Source organism: Pteropus alecto, unplaced genomic scaffold (assembly GCF_000325575.1).
Source record: "Pteropus alecto unplaced genomic scaffold, ASM32557v1 scaffold414, whole genome shotgun sequence".
NCBI lineage: Eukaryota > Metazoa > Chordata > Mammalia > Chiroptera > Pteropodidae > Pteropus > Pteropus alecto.
In genome coordinates, this window is record NW_006435781.1 from 1,899,993 (window position 1) to 1,921,759 (window position 21,767).

The 21,767-nt window shown below is 40.2% G+C and overlaps 1 protein-coding gene across 1 annotated transcript in view; it reads left to right on the forward strand.

Moving 5' to 3' along the window:
- DMD (dystrophin) overlaps positions 1 to 21,767 on the forward strand; it is a 1,580,480-nt gene that overhangs the window by 1,464,235 nt on the left and 94,478 nt on the right. The window contains exon 63 of the mRNA XM_006911463.3: positions 11,277 to 11,351. Coding sequence (XP_006911525.1) covers positions 11,277 to 11,351 — 75 coding nt within the window. The remainder of the gene's footprint in view (positions 1 to 11,276; positions 11,352 to 21,767) is intronic.

Here is a 21,767-nt window from a genome sequence, read left to right on the forward strand (position 1 = left end):
TAAGTTAGGAATTGTTAGTTTCATAAATAACATGGTTTATATGGAAAATTTTCAGTTCATTAACCTTAAAGATATGCATTGGAATACAGCTTACGTTGTGTTGGAAGCAACTTTTTGTGTTTGACATATAAAAAAATACACGACTCTATTTGTATTATGTGCTTGTGTATGTATATAAGAGTGCTCATTGTGGATGAAAAAGGGATTATATACTAAATGTGACAAGCTCAGGGGAGGCCTGCATGGCGAGCCCTATAAACTCTGAGACAAAGTAACCACATAGGATGGTCTGAACATAAAAATTCCTACCTAAAAGCAGGTCATGGCTGGTAGTTATATCCTAGGCTTGTAGCTTCTTTGACAAAGGCCAGTCTTTACCTTAAGTGAGCCTGTCTGTTGTCTTTTTGCATCTAAGATTAAATACCCTTGGAATGACAGAGCGATCGCCTTTTCTAGACAACCAGAGTGCCGGACTACAGAACCCCTCGTGGTTGTCCCCCATGTACCATCTCTATGCGCTGTAAATATTAATTATCCCATACCCACCGATGTAAAAGATATATTTCTCTATTTTGCCTTTTAATCCAATCCCAGATATTTCCCCGCCTTGCTTCCTCCTGTCCCCTTAATCTACTACCAATGGATTTCATGTAACCCTCCTTATCTCTCCTCCTTTTATTTTAATATATAAAATAAGCTGCAAGACTGCCATTATCTGGAGCATTTTCTCAATCCGTTGAGAGGTTGCTTCAGTTTGGCTCAAATAAAGTCATAAAAATTCTCTACAGGTTCAGACCTTTCTTATGTCAATATCGTGCTGATGCAGGACGGGGCGAATCCCGCCCCCTCCCTGAGTGGGCACTCCAGTCCTGCACCAAAAAGGAGTGAGGGTCCTTGACTGCACACAGGAAGGAATTCAAGCACATGCCTGAGATAGAGAGAAAAAGAAAGTTTATTAGAGTAGTAACAGAGCTCCAGAGAGCGTGCGTGGTCTCTTCTCAGAGGCAGGGAATGAGAGAGCCTGAGAAAGGCCTGCCCTGATCTATCATTCTTAGTTTCTATGCATGACAGGTTGAAGACTTCTTTACCTATATTCTATTCATGGTATGGGTATGAAAAGCGCGAAAGGTGTGCTAGCAACCTCAGCCTTTGTTCCCCATGGTTTGGCTGTTGGGAATGAACAGTTGGGTTTATCCTGTGTAGGGTACGACTTAAAGACTTCCTGTTATGGTATGGGTAAATGGTTTGTTAGCAATCCAGCCAGAATCTTCCTTTGTTCTGGCAGCACATTGCAGGCTCTGATACAGCTTGCTTCATCATTTAGTTCTCTTGCCTCTTCCCCACATCAGTCAGTGTAAGCAGAGTTTCTATGCACATATTGCTTGGCACATCACAAACATCCAAAAAACATGTACTGATTTTATGTACATGAACAATTTATCGATTTTCCCTTGTGTGTGGTTTTTTCTTTTTAGAAGCCTGAATCTTTAACCTCTGAGTTTAATACACACTTAGGCCCATAGTTGGTGCTTAGATAAATATTTGTTGATGATTTTCAAATGTGTTATAAGTAATTGTCACTTAATGAAATGGAGTCAGTAGACTGATCAGGGGTTTTGGTTCTGTCTTCCCATCCATTCTTGCACTGGAAAAGTGGGTGTATTAAGGCAATATTTTTGGTGGCACAATCATTTAGTTTGAATGCATTAGTAAAAAGTGGAGTCCAAAGAATTAATAGCTGGAAAGTTTTTGGAAAACCCAGTTAGAACTGTTTCCATAGAGTAATCTGAGTGAAAGCCAGATAATAGCTAGTTACTGGAGAAACTTCACAGTAACAGCTTTGACAAGGACAAGAAAAAAAGTGTAACTGAAGAGTAAATGTATAGTTTGAGGGAGAATAAGGGAGTGGTCTGGCTGAGGCTAGAATCTAAAGAGAAATGCCTCCTGGGGCCAAACTCGTAATTTAAATGACTGAAGGTGGCTAGGTGGCAACTGGGGCAACTTGAAAAGCTTTTGTTGGGGCTGAAGAGGCGGGTTCTTCTAGAGAAGCAAGACAATAGGAAATCTTCAGCTTTTTAACTTGGCAGATAATTCAGCAATTTTAAACACCATTATGTAAGCCAAAACCCATCAAACAAAAACTTAAAAGCCAGTCTGCAGACTAAATTCAGCCAGTTTGAGACCTCTGCTCTATGGAGTTTTGAGAGAAAGATCGTATATTGAAATATTAGGAGGTAAGGGTGGAGAAATAAGCAAGCCGAGAAGGTGAGGCCTAGGTAGGGATGTTGAAGTTAAGAAAATCTTGTCTACTCATTCTAAAACTGGAAACCAACGAAGATGAGGCTGGCAATAAAAGAAATGAGGAAATTTATTGCTGTTTGTTTTTATCATTAAAGTAGATTTTCTACAAATTCCTCAACTGTGAGAAAGGATGGTAGATTTGAAATAGGTAGTGTCAACCATATTACAAAGACAGAATGCTTTTCCAGTTCAAAAAAATTAGGGCACACATTTTTAAAAAATGATTCGTGGTACGGTTATATGAAAAGCTGTACAAAGGTATAAAATTTGATTGTTTTAAATATCTCACCTTTATTTTAAAGAGTAAAATTTAAACCGTCTCTGCTGTAGAGAATCTGGGATATGTGTTCACTTCTGAAGGGATAGAAGAGGGTAAGACTGGTTAATTAATGAAGTAGAGAATCAAGCTGAAGGGGACTGGGATACATTTTATAAGTTCGCGTAGTTCTGCTAGTTTTGTCAGTAGTTTGAGTCGCCCTCGATAGCTTAGATGAACACAGGAGAGCGTGGTTATAATTGGAGCTTGAAGAAGATAAGTAAGGGTGGTCAGAAAATGAGTGACCTCTACTTAAGTGACCTTGCTGATTGAAGTTCCTTCTGATGATAAGGACTGCAAATAAGGAAGTGCTTGGGTAGAAGAGCTTTTTCAATGAGATGACAGAAGAAAAAAAAGGCAGACTAGGAGTTATATAGTAGGGGATGAAATAAAGGATTTACAGTCCAGGCTTTTGGTATGCAGTGGTAGATACTTCATCCCTTATCTCACTCCCAAGCTTAGTTGCCCCTGATGCCCCTCTGCCTGGTGCAGCTTCTCGTGAGATTAGACCTCCAGCCTTCTGTCCAGGGTGAAGCAGGACGTGGCTCGGGTGCTTGGCTCTGTGGGGTGCAGGAGCTGTTAAGGGCTCTAAAAACTAGCATCCGATCCTTATGTTTCTGGCCACATGACAGCCTTTGGAGGAGGTGGAGCCTCTAGTTTCTGAGACTTGTTGGCTGTATAAATTGGCATATTTCTTGTTAGCCGTCCCCCTTCACAAATTTCCTCTTTTCCTCACGTGAATTTAGGCTTCAGATTTCTCTGGTCTCCTAAGTCAGTTGCCACTGTTATGGCGCGAACGATTCTGAGACCCACGGAGCCAATTGAGATTAATTATGAGCCTTTATTAGCTGGCCATCGACTGACTCTCTAACACGCAGGGCTAGAGGAGATCAGCCCCAAGCTTTCAGAGCAGGCAGCTGATAAAGCTCAAGACCATATCCTGGTGGTCTCCGGAACAAGCCAGCAGATTACAGAAGTGGAAGTTGGCTTTTAGCATATCTTTGCCCGGAACAACACCCTTAATTAACAAGTAAATGGATTACAGAAGCAGACATTGGCCATCTACATATTTTATACAATACACTTCCTAAACCACACACAAGCAAGTAGGACAACTTCTGATATCTAAAGATATTTCTTCCCTGTAGCTGACTTAGCTAGTTTGCTCACTTGAAAATTTTCCACCCTTAACACCACCAGGTCATCTTCCAAGCTTCCAAGATGCTGGAGCTCTGGTCTGTTCTCATCTCCTCTCCAGTTTTATCTCTTCTTTTAGGTAGATGTTTTAAAATCTTTTTCTGTCATCCTAGTAGAGTTTTAAGAAGAGAGAGAGATGAACAAGTCTGTTCCATCTGCCACGTTTAACCGGAAGTCCCAAGACTGAAGTCTTTCACATGATGTTCAAGAGTGCTGCCATGGGCCTCTCCCTCCCTGCCTGTCAGGCCCAATCTTCCTCCTTGCTCTCTGTGATTTCATCAATATCAGCCTTCTTAGGATTCCTAATGGTCCACCCTCTTCACTGCTTAAGAGCCCGTTTTTGCGCATGCTGACCTTTTATCCTGCTGTATTCTTTCCACTCTTCACGTGGCTAGTCCCCATCACTCTTCAGACCTTTACTTAAATTTCGCTTTCTCAGAGAAGGCTGCCTGCCTGGCCTGTGTTTCCTTAGGCGTGCATTCTCAAGAAGTATTGAAAGGATGGATGGAAGGATTATAGATAGATGCATTTCTTTTAAAAAGCTACAAACCAATTTTGCCTAAGGAGTCTTTTTTTAATTATTAGTATATATATGTATAAAATATATATGTGTTGGTGGGCAAGGTTTTGAGAATTAGAGCCAAATCCTTTCTGATTGGAAGCTTAAGTTAAAGGAACATGGCACAGCAGTGTCGATACGAGTCAACTCCCCATTTTCTGGGGGAGAATTTGGGCCTCAGAAATGGTATTTAAGATACACGGTTCTCTCCCTACCCCCGTTCCCCCTAAAAAAAACTTGTCAGTAACTGTCTGTTACAGAAGTTGCTTTCTCAACAAACCTTTTACCAGAGCAGCTAACAACAAGCAAAACTAATTTGAATTTCAACTCTTCCAGGTAATAGTGTTGCTAAGAAGTAGTGAGATTCTGCTGAGGAGGGCCAAGCTAGAGGAGGGAGCCAGAAAGGCCTTGAACAACCTACAGTCAGAATTTTGTGCTATCTTTTATTTCACAGTTGAACTTCTCACTTTATTTTTAATTTTTGGTTTATAACCTGTTTCTCTCTTCCACAATTCTAAGTCTTCCAATTTGTGTCACACTGGATACTTTATTACTTCCCTTTTTCAGTTTTTAGAAGACTTCTAAAGAGTCACTGGTGGCAAATAAATAATAACTATTTCACATCTGGAAACATAACTTGATAGTAATTATAAATTCACAGATTCGGCTTTCTGCAGTTCATGCAAGTATGAATGTGTAATTCCTATTTATTTCTGAATAGGTTTATTTTTTCCCACTTAACTAAAACTCTGTGTTGATGAAGAGGTTTTAATGAGTTTAGATTTTTAAAAGCCTCAAATATATCTAAAAAATTATAGGCCAAGTATAATGTGTTAATGTACCTCTTCTCTCTCTGCTAATTCTTTAAAGACACGTTCCAGACATCTTCCCTGTACTTAAGAGTTCTTGAAGAGTTTGTAGTAATCCTACATTGTACTCTAAAACTTCTGAAGCCTGGACATCTTGGCTTAATTTGCTTTCAAGCCAGACTTGGTTTAAATTACTCAGTTTATCTCAATAATACTGTCATGTGGAGAGCCCATTAGAATGCCATAGGAAGAGTGAGGCTGGGGAATTAGAGATATAGTATTATTATTATTTTTTTGAGATATAGTATTATATTTCAAAATCTACCACCTTCCTGTAATTAAAGAGGTGTGGGGAGAAACTGCCTTGTTTTGGCTTCCTTGGAAAATTATTAAAATAGACATGCAGTAGTAGTTTAATTCACACTGTATGCCAAGCACTGAAGTTGGAACTGTACCCAAATATATACTTCTTCTAAATTTTATTTTTCACTCATGATCACCTGAGAGACTTGGATTACATGTCTTCTCTGAAATAGAGTTGATAGGAAGAAATAAAGACCACACCACTAATTTATCCATTGGAATAATCTTAAGCTATCCAGGTCTTTCCACTCATTAAGTTTATGAGGCTATTATCATTCTTTCTACCTAATAGATAAACATACCAAAACATTGGGCCTTTCCAGAAAGTTCCCATAAGCCATTGGAAAGCTGGATTGAAATACTCCTTGTTTTAAATTCTAGACCTCAGTTCAGTCATTGATAGCAGGATTTTTGAAGTATGATTAAAAGGCAAAAACCAGCTGTAAAATTGAAATGAAGAGGCTTAATGTTTTATTTCTATAATATTTTCCAAATTTTCTCACGACTTTAAAATGCCGAGGCGTTTTTTACTATGTTTGCAAAAGCCCAATGTCCAATGTGTGTAGATTTGTGACTCGAACTTGATCGGTCATTTGTCTTTTCTGATGACCCCACTACCTTCTACAGAGTGAAAGCAACAATTGTGAAACAGAAACATTTACCAAAGTCAGGAGAAATTCGCAGGCTAAGCAAAGGGGGAAAAAATCTCCTGTTACTTGTGCCTCAAAATAAAAGTCAAATGGACCATCACTTCAGTAGCTGGTGATTCAGCTTAAAGGGTAGATGGTTTGATATTTGCCCTTGTTCCTTGAGTTTCTAGATTTCTCTATTTTTAGGCTAGAACTAGCCCTGGATAAAATAATTCAAGTCATGAAAAAAAATGTATATAGTTCAGCATTTTTAGCCTTCTAAAGTGCGTTTTCTACCAGCTGCCATGGAAACATTGTGAAACTCATTTCTTGGATAGTCTCACTCCTCAAGTTCCGGTCGTGAGAGTTAGTGAGGTCATTACAACTTGGATCAGAGTCCTGGAAAGGCAGCTCCCAGGGAAAGTAGAGGCCAGCCTCCCACGGGGGATGGGAACCTGGGGGGAGGGAGTTCTTTATTCTGCATGCATACTTTAGCCACAAGGTCAACTCCAGCCTCAGTCCAGGACAATGTCACATTGTCCACAGCTGTACCACATCTTGAGGTTTCTGTGTACATCCTACACACTTTCACAAGTCAGAGACTTATCTCTTCCAGCTGTAAGCCAGAGGGCGTGGTGCTACAGATTCCTAGCAACACATGCAGACTCAAACAACACAGATGGTTAACTCTCTTGAGTAGGACTTTTAGGGCACCATAACTCTGTTGCAATTCACTGGCGGTTACTGGATATAAATTTGTATGGCTTCTGTTGCAGTATGATGAAAACTACATATTTTCCTTGCTGATTTATTCATGTATCCCCCAATCACTGTTTGAGAACTAGTTGGACTCTGGTGCATAGAAAACTAGTGGCAGAAGGCTTGCTCTCTGCAGTGGGTTAAGAGTGTGCTGAAAAGGGTGTCAGGGAAGGTTAACTTGAGGCAGAATGTGCCACAGTGAAAAGGATATGGAAGGGACGAAAGTTTGAACTGCTTTAGGGAAGCCTAGAGCACTGCTGGAGCAGAAATGTTCCAGATGCTTGTCTCCAATAGTATTCCACAGGGAACCACGCCCTGAAAAAATCAGATCATCCTTGCCTCTCCCACTTGGATCTGTAGCTCCTGGAATATGCCAATTCTTGATATTAACTGTGAGATTTGGATGGAGGTTCTGTGACCTCATTTAGATCATTTGTTCTGAATTCTGAATAGAAACAGGGAAATTGGAAAGGGGAGAAGAATGGGGGTCATAAGAGTGATCTTATTTTTTATGAAGAAGGAAGATAGAAAACTAGACAGATGAGTTAAGAGGCAATTGAAAAGGTTTAGAAAGAAAAGGAAAAAGAAGAGAAAAGTTTCCCCAGTATCTTCCACCAAGTTGTTTGATTGGCACATGGTGCATGCTCCATACTTTTGTAAAAGTAAATGAATGAAAGGAAAGTTAATTGGAATTGGGGGCCTAGTCTTTGGAAACTGTTACAGACGGGTTGGTAAGGGAAAATTGATCTGTGCTTGACTAGAAGTCCATTTTTGTGTCTCTACATTCCTTATTTTATAAAGAGCCAAAGGGACTCATTCATGAATGTATGTGAAGGAAGTCTGCCCTAGCAAGTATAGGGAAAGTCTGATCGTACTGGCAAATGGTGTTTACACTAATCTGGAGGGCAGGACAAGAATTAGTTTCTCATGGATTAGTGCCACAAGACTACTCACACCATGAGTTGGCGGAGACCACCCAAAAAATAAGCAATGATGACTGAAGAAAAGAGACAAAGGAAGAACCACGATTCTTGGTGGGGAGTGAGAATGAAGGGGAGAATCAGAGGTACCCAGATAAATCAAGTTCTATTTACCAGAGAACAAGGTCCATGGAAAAGTTAATTCACTTCAAAGAGAAGGAATCTGTAGACTCTCAAGAAACTTTTAGACATGTTTAGTTTTTTGAATAACTTTTATTGTTGTTCATCATAAACAAGAGACCCACAACTATATTCCAGAGGTGAGTTTTTAGTCTAATCGACTGTAATAGTCATTAAATAATCTCCTGGAGTACCACAAAATGGAATGTAGAAAGATAAACAGAACACGACACAGGTCTTTATACAGAGTTTATATTTGAACTTGAACATGGTATAAAAAACGTTATTAAAAGATACAGTTAAAGACTACTGTACTAGAAGGTCCATATGAATCACCTGAGGATCTTGTTAAAATGTTGATTCTGATTCATAGATCCGGATGGAGCCTGATATTCTACATTTCTAACAACCCCCAAAGAGATACTGCACTGTTGGTTCCCAAATTGCACTTTGGGTAACAAGGACCCACACAGCTTCTGTTTGATAGGTGTTGGTAGCCACTCATGGTTAGGTGTGGATGAGGGCTGTCCACTTAGCCACATCTTGGCTACCAGTTTGTATCAAAAACAAGTCTCAGAACAAGCTCCAGTCACATGTGAACATTTATTAGCCACGGAGCACAAAACAATCGTAAAACCTGTGCCAGAGGCAAACCGAAGTCACAGCTCTGCCTTTTTGAGTGCTTGGCTTAAGAGCCTCACTATCCATACCAGCCACAGTCCTCTAAAACAATGGTTCTCAAAGTGTGGTCCCAGACCATCAATATCACCTGGAAATTTGGTAGAGACGCAGATTCTCAGGCCCTCTCCAGAGCTACAGAATCAGAAAGTCTGGGAGTGGGGCCAGGGAATCTGTATTTTTTAGTTAGCCCTCCAGGTGATTCTGATATATATTCAAGTTGGAGACCCCCTGCTATAACAGCAGGATTCTGTCAACCATCTAATTAAATTCGTGCAATCGAGAATCTAGTGAACCAATGGACATTTTAGAATTCAGCCTAGAGCACCATTTCTAAAGGTGGAGGTACTACTAGATAATTCTCACACCCGGTTTAACATAAGGGCGGGGAATGTTTCTAAACCTTTTAGACAGTTCCCTAATTTTGCAAACCACTAGTATCACCAATGCAAGCCCATCTAACATTAATTAGGATAATTAATGAAACTCCTGGTATAATAGGAGCTAAATATAGCTGAAGCACTTACAGCGGCCGCCTCTGGAGTGAGGCTTTTTGATTAATTGCTAGCCAACCGCCTCTGGAGAGTGCATTCCTGATTAAGATAACTGACCACTGCTGCAGTGTAGCTTGAGCTAATACACACATACATCATATCGTACTGTCCATGTGAGGGTTTTTTAAAACTCTTAACATCTACTAAGGCATAATTTAAACAATAAAATGCACCCAATTTAAGTGTACAGTTTGAATTTTGACAAATCTATGTACTCATGTAACCTCCACACCAATCAAGATATGTAACATTTCAGTCAACTAAACAATACCCTTGTGGTATTGTTCAGTTACCTATACCCACCTTACCCCAGGCTGACAACTATCTGTCTTCTGTCACTGTAGGTGAGATTTGCCTTTTCTAGATTTCATATGAATGGAATCAAACAGCGTTTACTCTTTGTGTCTGGCTTCCTTTACCCAGCATCAAGTTTTTCAGATCATTTCACAGTGTTTCATGATCACCAGTTCTTTTTTATTGCAGAGTAGTATCCCATTGTATGACCGTACCACAGTTTGTTTATTCATTCTCCTATTGGTTTATTTCCAGTTTTTGGCTTTTATCGATAGAGCTACTATGGACATTCATGTATTCATCTTTTTGTGGACATGTTATTATTTCTTTGGGGTAAATAAGACAGATATATGTTTAGTTTTATAAGAAATTGCTAAACTTGTTTTCCAAAGTAGTCATACTATACTTCATTCCCACCAGCAATGTATGAGAGTTCCAGTTGCTCCATGTCCTTGTCAGCATTTGGTATTGTCAGTCTTTTTGTTTGTCTGCTGAATATTTTAAAGCAAATTACAGACATCATTTTTCTTCCAATTTCAATTCAGGTTTTTATATTTGGTTTCTGCAAAGCCCATAAAGCTAATAATGTTGACTCACGTGACTTGGATATTAATTAAATTATTTCTCTTTTCTAACCCCCAATTAGAACTGGTGTTGTGGGTTCCATTTGATTATGGTAGTGAGTCATATTTGCCAGGATGTTGTTTTTTTTTCTTTATCTCTTTTGTTCATTTATTCATTGAGTCTGTTAATCAGTCCCCTAGCTGTATTTGACCTACTTTTTCGGAGAGCAGTCATATATTATCACTAGGAAATATGACAAGTAGGAGACAGAGTACTTGTTTTCAAGGAGCTTTTTGGAAATGGATTCCTGAAACATAAAAACACAGAAACTCTAGATAAAAATATAGCCCAGGATATATCAAGACTTGCACAAACTTGAGTAGGATCATCATCTAAATATAGCTTCCTCCTAGGTAAGATGAGTTGAAGCTTGATAGACAGGTCATTGTAAAAACTAGAGTGGCAGAAATTGTTGAGTTGTGAATCTGTGTTGAATATGAGAATGATTGCTCCTTAGGATATAAACTAAATGTTTGTTTTAGTCCCAATGTTATTTTAAAATATATCACACACACATATGTTAGGTAATACTCAAAATGTTAACAGTGTATATATTTAAATAATGGGGTTATGGATGATTTGTTTACTTGATTTTATATTTTCCATTAATTTCCAAGTTTTCCACAGTGAGCATATTTAATTTGTATAATCAAAAAAAAAATGTTATGTTGCTACTTGATTTTTGCTAAGTACTATCTAATAGCTGTTTCGATAATGTACCCTTGTTCTCTTTAATCATGAATACCAAAGATTCACTAAAATAGAGCCAAGATTGCAATCTAGAAAAAAAAAAAATACTGTCCTTTTTCCCCTTGGGAACAAGGACTATGTGAATTCCCTGCAGGCCATGCCACTGTAGTACTTCATAGAACTTAGCTTTCCTGATTGTCAAAGAGCAAAAAGATGTTTTGTTTTGTTTTGTTTTCCCCCACATTGACAGAATTCTACTCCTAAAACTTGGGGCATATGCAAGAGATTTTTTTTTTCCTAGCCTGTTTTTGTCATTGTTGTAGTTGCTGGTAAATCATTGTGCATTTTTGTCTGTGCTTTCTGATGAAATAACAAATGATCTGTTTCTCCTTTTTTTCTTCAGCTGACCTGAATAATGTCAGGTTCTCAGCTTATAGGACCGCCATGAAACTCCGAAGACTGCAGAAGGCCCTTTGCTGTGAGTATTAACCAGTTCTTTTAATACTTGGTAGTTACTCTTTGGGGGTATTTTCATTTGGAGAGGGGAGAAATAGCTGTCGCAAACCTATTTGTAATGTAGATTTCATTTTTTAAAAAATTTATTTTTTATAGTGACATCGGTTAACGAAATCCAATAAGTTTCAGCTGTACACTTTAACAGTAAGGCAATATATATATTTACAGTGTGTTCACCTCCCATAGTTAGATTTCTTTCTGTCACCACATATTTGATGCCCTTTACTCTGTCTTCTTCTCCCCTCAGAATTCATTTTTTAAAAGTATCTTTGGCTTAGCATTATCCTAGATTATTTTGTTATATTATTTAAAATCATTCCCCTCACTATTCCTCAGCTACTAATGGCATTGGCATCCAGAATTATCTTTATGAAACTTGAATTATCTCCCCCATTCTACCTTTATTTCTTCTTCTTACAAAATATATTTCATATTAGAAGTAGTAGTATTAGATTGCCTTATCTGAACCAAAGCTCGTATGTATGTGTATGTTGTTTTTTAGCTTGAATGCTAATGTTCAGATGTATGCTGTGATAGAAGAAAGGTGACAGGATTGTTTTTCTGCTTTTGCTAAATATCGTACATCAGTGGGAAAATTCCGACGTGTTATCTAGCTCTGTCTTTTCATCAGATAGTTCACATAACTGCTATCAGCAGAATAGATTATATAGTATAATATTGAGTGCCCATGTACGTTGATGACATGACAATGAAACAAACAGGCACAGTCCCTACCCCGATGCAACTTACAGTATAATTAGGGGGATGTACAGGATGTCCATAAGATGGACACATAGGTGACTGTATGTAAGATCTTCAAGAACAGCTACAATCTGTAAGAACGGAAGGAAGGGAGGGAGGAGGGAAGGGATGGAAGGAAAGGAAGAAAAGAAGAAAGGGAAGGAAGGAAAAAAAGAGAGGGGAAGGGAGGGAGAGGAAGAGAGAGAAAGAAAGAGATATTGTTTCTATTACCAGGCTTTATGGGCACCCTGAGGAAAGCGAAGAGACAATTTCAGAGTCATGTATTTATTTAGTCATGCAACAGTGGAAGAATAGGATACTGTGAGGACAGCTAGTTGTGTGTGTGTGGGGGGGTGGGGTTCAAAGAAGGTTTGCCTGAAGAGGTGATGTCTAGGCTATGTGAATCCAGAAGGGTAAATAGAGTTCACTTTAGGAAGAGTGTGCTCAGGCGTGGAGTCTAGAGACACATCCAAGAACTGAAAATACTTCAGCATGGCTAAAGCATAGAGTTCCAGGAGGGGCTATGGTGAAATATTTGCCTTGAGAGAAAAGTGGGAAGCAGATGGTGAAAGGCTTTTTAAATTTAACTTAAAGAATTTAGAGGTCACTGGGGAGCCATGCAAGGGGATGACATGATGGGGTTTTCATTTAGAAAAATCATTCCGGCTGTGGAACAGAGCATGGTTTGAGGGGTGGGGGAAGTGTGCAACTGACAGGAGGAGAGAGACTTGTTGAGAAGTTTCAGCAATCTAAACCAGCAACGTGGTGGCCCGAATTGGTAAAGTAGGAACGGCGGTAAGTGGGGAGAATTGAGAAATACTTGATAGTCCTTAGTGATGAATTAGACATGGTGAGTAAGGAGGAATCAAGGAAGATACTTAGGTGCTCAGCTGGGATGAGTGGTAGACTTGCCCGTTAGAGCTGGACATAAAGCTTTGGTGCTCAGGACAAATATACAAGCGATATTTAGGAATCGTTAGCATGTGGATGCTCAGGGAGAGTGTGGAGAAAGAAAAGAGTATTTAGTATTTCGGACAGAGGGTGAATAGTGTACAGAGGGGACCACGAAAGAATGATCAGAGCAGGAGAAGGAAAATACGAAAAGGTTAAGTACTACATACTTCATGGGAAGAAAGAAGGGGCCTGCTATCGTCTATACTATACAATGCTGCTAGGAGCTCAGGATGAAAGCTGGCGAAAGAGTCTATTGGATTTAACAACTAAGGAGGTCCTTAGTAACTTGGGTGAGATTTTACAGGCATGGTAGAGGTGGTGAAACGGGCTTACGAGTATATCAAAGGTGGGGATGTAAAGATGGTTGGTATGGACAATTCTTGGAAAAATTTAGTTGTGAAGGAGAGGGAAGAGGGATGATAGTTACCTGGAAGGGGCTGAGGAGTTAATGAAGTATACATGCATACAAGTTGAGAGACAATTGAGTGTATTTAAATGAATATGAGAAGAAGAGAGGACAAGATTGAAATTATTGGCTCAAGAGGAGCTCATGAAAAATGAGGTTTCATAGGATAGGGGCAGGCAACCCAGAGTCCAGGAGAAGGAAGGGGCACCTCTCTTCCACCGTAGTGAGTGGTGCCAATGAAAGGATTGTGCAGGGCCAGGTAAGTAAGGAGACCTGGTGACAGGAAGGTGAGGGATGCCAGCAGGTTTCTGTTTTCTCTGTGAAGGTGGCGGGAGAGTTTCTGTGCTGCAATTAACAGTGGAAGGTGATGAAGTTGAGGGTGGGCTTACCTTTGTGGAGAATGAGAGAGAGGGCTAATTTGAGAAGCGGCATTATGGAGCCCAGAGTCAGCTGAGCATCTCACAGCAGCCCCAATCTGCAGGGGTGGGATATTGCTCCAAGCACACTCAGCAGTCAGGAACTGAATGGTTCTGCCCCAGGGTGGGCAGAAGACATCTGGGCAAGAGAAGTGAGGATCTGGGCAAAAGAATGGGTAGGTCGTTAAAGTGATGTCTGTCAAGCCCGAGTTGGGTATGAGAAGCTATGGATTCAGGTGGGAGCTGGTAATTAGGAGGTAGGGGGATCAAGACCCTAACTGTTCAGGGAGATAGAGGAAGGCCAGAAATGTGTCGTCAGAGAGTAGCATAGCTAAACATTATTTCAGAAGTGGAACAGTTCCGAGTTAGATTAGGTCTAGGACACAACCGTTTGAGTGGGTGGCCGAGGTGGAGCAGATGTGAGTTTCCATGGAAAATAGGAAGTTAAAGAACTGAGAAGCTGGAGTAATGCACGAGTCATCCATGCCATGCCATTGTTGAAATCATCCAGAATTGGAGCTGGGGAAGAGAAGAAGAAGGATGGTGAACTCTGGCTGCCAGTCTTCAGGAATGAAGGGGTCTGACCCAGGGGGTCTGCAGAGGCCAGCAATAAGATGGTCAAGGAAGGTCACTGGCAAGTGATTTTTTTAAATGGAGATAGACAAGAAAGATCTTAGAAGTGGAATTATTTGGAAGGCAAGAGTAGATTTTTCCTCTTCATCTTGGTCTCTCCAATGCTTAGCAGAAAGCCTGGCACTGAGTACAGTTTAATACGTTTTCATGGAGTGGATGCATGACTGAAAGTAAATTTAGGTTTTTATTTCCTTACAGCTTATAGTCTGAAGCTATCATTTTTCAGATATATAGCTGCCAAGTTTAAGTGGCTTTTAAAGGACTCTCCAGGCTTAGGATTTTCCTTAGTGACCTGTTAATGTACCAGAGCTGGAAAGAAGCAGTTTGGGGTGGGGCAGAGTCAGAGGGCTGGATGGAGAAAGTCTTCTGCTTCTTTTTCTTCTGTCCCTATCCCATCATAGAGACACTGCTTTCCATTGATAACAGGGTAATTATGAACTATTTACTACAAAGTGCTATTTTATATATAGCTTATTCCGACGAGATCCTAAACGTTCAAAAGTGATAATCAGCTGTTCCAGGTAATACTATGAAAAAGCCCAGAAATAGACTAGATTAGAAAACTTTACAATGACTGTCCCTTTCCATAATAGTCCTTTTGACCTTGGATTTAGCATTATTTAGTTCTCTGTTAAAAAAATAATTCTATTCACATATGCCTCATTGTCTATCATTTCAATTTATGTTAAAATTTCCGATAAACATTGGAGAAACAGGGATATTTGATTTTATAAAAAATTTTGACCATTTCAGGTTATATAACCTTGTAATAAAGTTAAGCTCTGAATGTAGAATGTAGACTTTTTACATTTAAACAGATTTGAAATTCTCAGCATTTCCTTTTTGAGAATGACTTTTCTCGTATCTGGAAAAGGTTTAGGTATACCAAAATTAAGGGTATATTTATCTAAATTAAGTACTGGAGTCTCAAGAATGGTAGAGGAGGGTTCCATGGGTAGCATGAACGTAGAATGAAGGGTTCACTAATCCTTTTATTATTGAAAACATGTATGGTCACGTTACTTAACTGTTCAGTCAATGATTTAAGGATTTCCCCTTAATTTTATATTTGCTTAGGTCGATCTTCCGGCCTTTTTGTCATTTCTGTTCCTGCAAAGTCATGATAAAGAGCTATTGTCTGTGGTACAGGCAAATAAAACTTGTCCTGGCTAGCTTTTCCAACCTAAGGTCGCTTCTACTAACTCCTACTTTAATGAAAATTAATGATATTATCTCAATGATTTCCTGGTGCCAGTGAAGAGTTTGAATTACAGATGCCTTAGAAAATATGCAGCACTGCCTCCATTAAAGCATTTGGTCCTATTTTTTTGACTTAACATCAAAGCTTCAGTATTGCAGAAACTCGAGTAACACAATTTTATCCACTATAGAGAATTTTCTGTATAAGTCAAGAACATCACCGTTGGCATATAATGTCCCCAGTTTGTAACTGGTTTAATGTTGCATGACTCCATACTGCCTTTCAATGCATTGTGAATGAAAATTCAACTTGACAGAAAAGCAGAGACAAAGAGGAAATCTTGGTAAGAAGGATTTATAAACTGGTTCACAAGGCTGATACCCCATTGAAAATTATGAGGAAGATAATCTAAATTTTATCTTTCTCTTTCTGTAGTTTCCGATGGCATCCTATAGGTGTGTGGCTTCTAAAATTAAAAATATAGCCAACTTCTCAGTCAGAAATAAAAATGCACTTAAAGCACGTGAATCTAGTTTATTAGTGTGTGGTGGGTTGGAGAGAACTCAAACCGTAGGGCTAAATATATGCTCCGGTTGATAAATGTGACAAATACTCTGCAAACAAGAAAGAGAACAATTTACTTCTGTTCAGCAACTAAATCACACAGTAGAGAGATTTTGTATAGCCTGGAGTTGTCTGAATAAAGGTACCCCCTCACCATGACAAACCCGGTGGAAAATGTGCTCCCTTCTTGGTAAATGCACCTGACCTTTGAGAGTGAACTTAGGGTGGCATTAGACAGGGTTCGGTTGCTAAGACTCACCGGACCCACAATGACATGGCTTACAAATACAGTCTCTTGCAGGAAAAGGCTACACTAAGGCAACAGCATGGAAGTCAGGATGTGGATCCACAGCCTCACAGCCAGCGGGCCTGAGAGGCCCGTGTAATTATTTTGTCCCTCCACCACAAAAACCTTTTACCGTATACTATGTATTATTTTTCACATAGGTTAGAGGCCAGGTCTCTGATATTTCGGAATATCTTGAGGACAGAACCAAACTAATTTTCTTAGCGTACCTGGTTTGAAAGATATTAGTGCCCAAAGGGAGGGGTCCTACTGATGCAGGACAGGGCAGATTTCCCAGGGGAGAGGGGGAGACCACGCCCTGCATGAGAAAAGAAGAGGGTCCTTTGGCGGAGAGTGTAGAAAGAATTCAACACACATGGCCAAGTTAGAGTCAACAGGAAAGTTTATTAGCAAACCACAGACGGAGTGTGGTCTCCTCTCAGAGGCAGAGAGTGAAAGGGACAGTGAGAGAGACAGACAGAGTAAAGTCACTGCGAGGGACAGTGAAACAAATAGAGACCTGGAAAGGCATGAGAGACAGGGGGCAGGAGAGGGACAGGGACCCTGAGTGTTCAGGGAATTCAGTTTGTATCTTTCTTTAGTTCCTATTTCCTTTGATATGGACATACAGTGAGGAAGGGATGAGTATGTAGTGCTAACAGCCCAGTGGCTGGCAGTTCCCAGCCTTTGAGCCACAGGTTCCCCATGGTATTAGCCATAGGAAATGACTCTTGGTTCCTGTTTCTCCTTCACAGGTGTGGGAAATGGGTTGTTAGCAATCCCAGCAGAAATCTTCCTTTGTTCTGCAGGTGTCCTGCTTGCCCGGCGGCCCGCAGGGCTGGTTAGCACATTGCAGTCTCTGAATGTGGCTCGATTAACATTTCAATTCCCTTGCCTCTTCCATGAGAGGACACATCCCTCTCCCTGCGGAAGCACTGTAATCCTGTTTAAAATTTGTCCAGTAACCATGAGTTGCACGTTAGGGAAGGAATGGTTGGCCTTCAGTCGTGGTGCTGAAGCTGTAGCACCTCGCAGGTTCCTTTCTCCAGTCATCTTTGGTCCCATTTCCAGCTATCATTCTAGGAGGCTTGCCATCCTCAACCTTCTTCCTGTAATCGGGTGCCCTTGAAGTGCTTTCTTTGCACTAGGAGGTCTTTGCCGTCAGTTATCTTTTCTCATTCCTTCAATCTGTGCAGAATTCTTGCACTTATCTTGCACTTAACATCTTGTTTTTAGAGTATTACCAGCCTTTGAGACTCTTAGTAGTAGCCCCAGTCCAAGGACTACTGGGTATGGCACTGAAAAAGGAAGTTGAAACTTACACCTGTTAGTTCCCAGCTTGAATTATCTTTTTAATTGTAATTTGTCTCATTTGTAGCCCATTTCTCAAAAGTGATAGTTGCCCAGGTTCCTTTGGTTGGAACTCCACCTGCAGGCCAGAGAAGGTGAAGCTCTACGGAAGGAGATTCTGAACTTTTTTGAGCTTTTGCTAATGCAACCAAGGAATTGAATTTTTAGCAGATCTGCCATCAGTTTGCAGTTCCCTTCTCATCTATTTTATTTAGATACTGAAGTTAAGATCTACCATTTCCAAATGCCACTAGAAAGTTGTATTTATCAATAACTGATTTCAAAGCCTCTGTGCCACTTTAAATCAAGAGTAGCTTGGCAATGGTTCATTTTCATCCCTTTCATCAGAATCCTCCCTTTTTCTTTTAAAAAAATGTCCTTAGCCCAGCAGTCCCCAACCTTTTTTGGCACCAGGGACCGGTGCTTCTATGAGAATCTAATGCCTGATGATAGCTATATAATGAGGTGGAGCTGAGGCGATGATGCTAGCGCTGGGGAGCGGCTGCAAATACCGATGAAGCTTCGCTCGCTCACCCGTCGCTCACCTCCTGCCATGCGGCCCTGTTCCTAACGTGCCAAAGACCAGTACTCAGTACTCGTCTTTGTCCTGGGAGCTGGGAACCCCTGCCTAAGCCATATTTTTAGCCAAGAATGAGTCGGTGGGCTTCTACACAGCTTCACATCAGACATTAATTGCACTGGCAGCGGCAGTTAAGGCTTCGTTGCTAAAGAAGACTCAGCCCAAATGATGATGCCTAAAAATCTACAGTTCATTACAGGAAAAGGCTACAGTATACAAACATTAAAACGAGAATATGCATCACAACCACAGGCTGCCTCACAGCACAGGGTCCGGAGAAGCCAGATACAAGCTCCAAGTGCCCTCTCTGTGTAAGGGTCACACCAGCATGCAGTGTCTCTCTTGTATTGAGAACCACTGATGTGAGCACAAACCACTTTGGAAAACAGGGAGCACATACTGAAGTCTTAACCAGAGTTTCTTGTAGCCTTCTGGTAACCTGAGCTTATTCTTCCTACATAGCCAGTCTCAAACCCAGTGGCCTCTATGGGTCTCACTGAGACCAAGTAAAAATGGCCAGTGTTACCGCTAGCAATAAACAGTAATGATAATGTGTAACCCATGGCTACACAAAAAGTCACTTCTTTTCATTGTTTTGATCAAGGCTCTGCATTATGCAGCTGTTTCAGCAAAAAAAAAAAAAAAAAAAAAAAGAAAAAGAAAAAGAAAACTCATGCCCGACTCCAGAGTCTTTGGGATTAACCCTCACAGCACACATAATGACATCGAAGTCCACTGACTTTCTTGTTAGGCAAAGATTTGCTTGGAAAGTCCTTTATCCTGAAGTGTAAGCTGCCTATAGAGTGAGTTGGTGTGATGTCAACAACAGCCTTCTCTTCCCACAGTTGCTTTCTGCTGCCTGGGCAAAAAAAAAAAAAAGTCAGCAAACACATAGCAGTTATCTCACCACAGCACCCCTGTGTCTCTTTGTGCACTAATTAGGTTACAAGATTATTTCTATATTAACACCGAGTCTTCACATTGACCCTTGGGATGAGCTTGGGGTTGTTATGAGCACCATGGGACTTATTCTAACCAACTTTTTGTTGCTTCTCTTTTTCCCTCCTGTTGTCACCAGTAGGTAATGAGGAATGGTTTTCTTTGTCAGTAAAGTCTATAAGGACACCTTTTGCCACCCCCTTTCTGCTTTTCAGTATGTGCCTCCCCGAGGAATTGGAAATTCCCAGTGTCCTGCCTTAACACCCACAGCAAATCTTCTTTATCTCTGGTCGTGGTTTTCTCAACCGCAAAACGATTCTAAAGGAGGTTTCTAGCTCTCAAAACCTATGATTCTGTAAAAGACTAAAAAAAATCTGTCTCACCTCCTCGCTTGTGGCATATGGAGAGGAATAGAGTTAGCATTTGAACTTAAAATGTTGAGAGGATGATTACACACAACCAGAGCCTCAGGAACCTGTGTTTAAGTCCTCACCCTCCATTTTTTGCTTTGCCAGCATAGCAAAGAGGATACTGGAGAGCCAGTCGTTTCTGTCCTGTCCTTACCCTCCCTCACCCTCAGCCCTCATGCATCAAGAGCACCACCAAATGGTCCCTATTCTTCAGTGACATCAAAACCTATGTAATGGTATTCTCTACTGTAAAAATTATTTTTGAAAGAGGGTATATTAGAACATACTTGTGTTTTTATATAGCTTTAAAATATATTCCCTAGAGAGAGAATATACTTGATTTTACACACACACACACACACACACACACACACACACACACCCCAAATGGAAATACCTAACTTGAGGTGAAAGGATAGTTTCACACAATTGTCTGCTGGTTGTTTGTCGAGGTTTCTAGAAACAGCTAATGATAGCATTATTCATGGTGGCCAGGACATGGAAACAACCGAAGTGTCCTATGATAGATGGCTGGCTAAAGAAGCTGTGGTACATATATACAATGGTATATGATTCAGCCACAAGGAGAGATGAAATACTGCCATTTGCGACAACATGGATGGACCTCGAGATAATCATGCTAAGTGAAATAAGCCAGACAGAAAACGTTGGAAACCACATGATATCACGTATATGTGGGATATAGGCCTAAAAGCAACAAATGAAAAGGACAAACAGAGTCTCATGGACATGGACTATAGACTAGTGGTTACCAGAAGGAAGGGGGTGGGGGGAGTGGGGAGGTAGATGGGGTAAAGGGGGTCAAATATGTGGTGACAGAAAGAAATATAACTATGATAGGGGAACACACAATACCATATATATGTGCCTTACTGTTGAATTGTACACCTGAAACTTACTGGATTTCGTTAACCAGTGCCACTAAATAAATAAATAGATAGATAGATAGATAAATTTTTTTCTTAAAAAAGAAAAAAACAGCTAATCATTATATTTAATGTTTCATCAAAAAATCTCGATATATTCTTTAAGATGCTCCTTTTGAACAGTTCAGTGTATGACTGTTGTGTGGCAATTAAATTGTCCCTATTGATTTTTTTCCCACCTCTTTCAAGTCCATAATACCAGCTGTGCATACCTAAATAGACATCTTTTAAAAATTGTTCCATGAAAGTGGAATTCCATTTGACATGTTTGTTTCGGGAAGTGTGTGCTTCAGTCTTCTGTGATGGATCGTGCTTGTGTTAAATCACATCTGGTTTTAGCAGAGTACTCTGCTCAGTATTTCTCTCCTAACTATGTCATCTTTTGCTCCTGCTATTTGAGAGCAATTGCTCTGCTTCCTCTGGAGCTATTTATACTCCAAATTTTCTATTCTGTGTGTTACCCATTCACCTGTACAGAGATAAGAGTAGACCCGCCCAAAAAAAAAAATTTCATGCAATTTTGCCGTCTCTTTGTTTGTTTCCATCACACAGGTAAATTAGACTCAATACAAAAGTGAGTCTAAAAATTCTAACTTGTTAGTTCTTATGTCCTTCGATGTAAAACAAAAATATTTATAATGATGGAGGCAGAGTAACAAGAAAAAATAATGGAAAAACTTCAAACCTCCCACAGTCGCCTTCAGTATCAAAGAAACATGTTGGGAATATTGGTATTTAAAAGAAATCCATTCCTTTCTTCCGTTAATGGAAATAGTGTGCTGCATTAACAAATATTCTCAGTACCTGCACCTGAAAATGTGTCCTTAGAGGAAGTCAAGTACACAGAAGAGAAAAATCAAAGTTCGAATCTTTTGTCTCTGTACCTCTCCCCAGTCTCCCATGCAGTCCCCACTTGGCCTTTCCCTCCTTGCGTCCTCCTGCCTGCTTGGG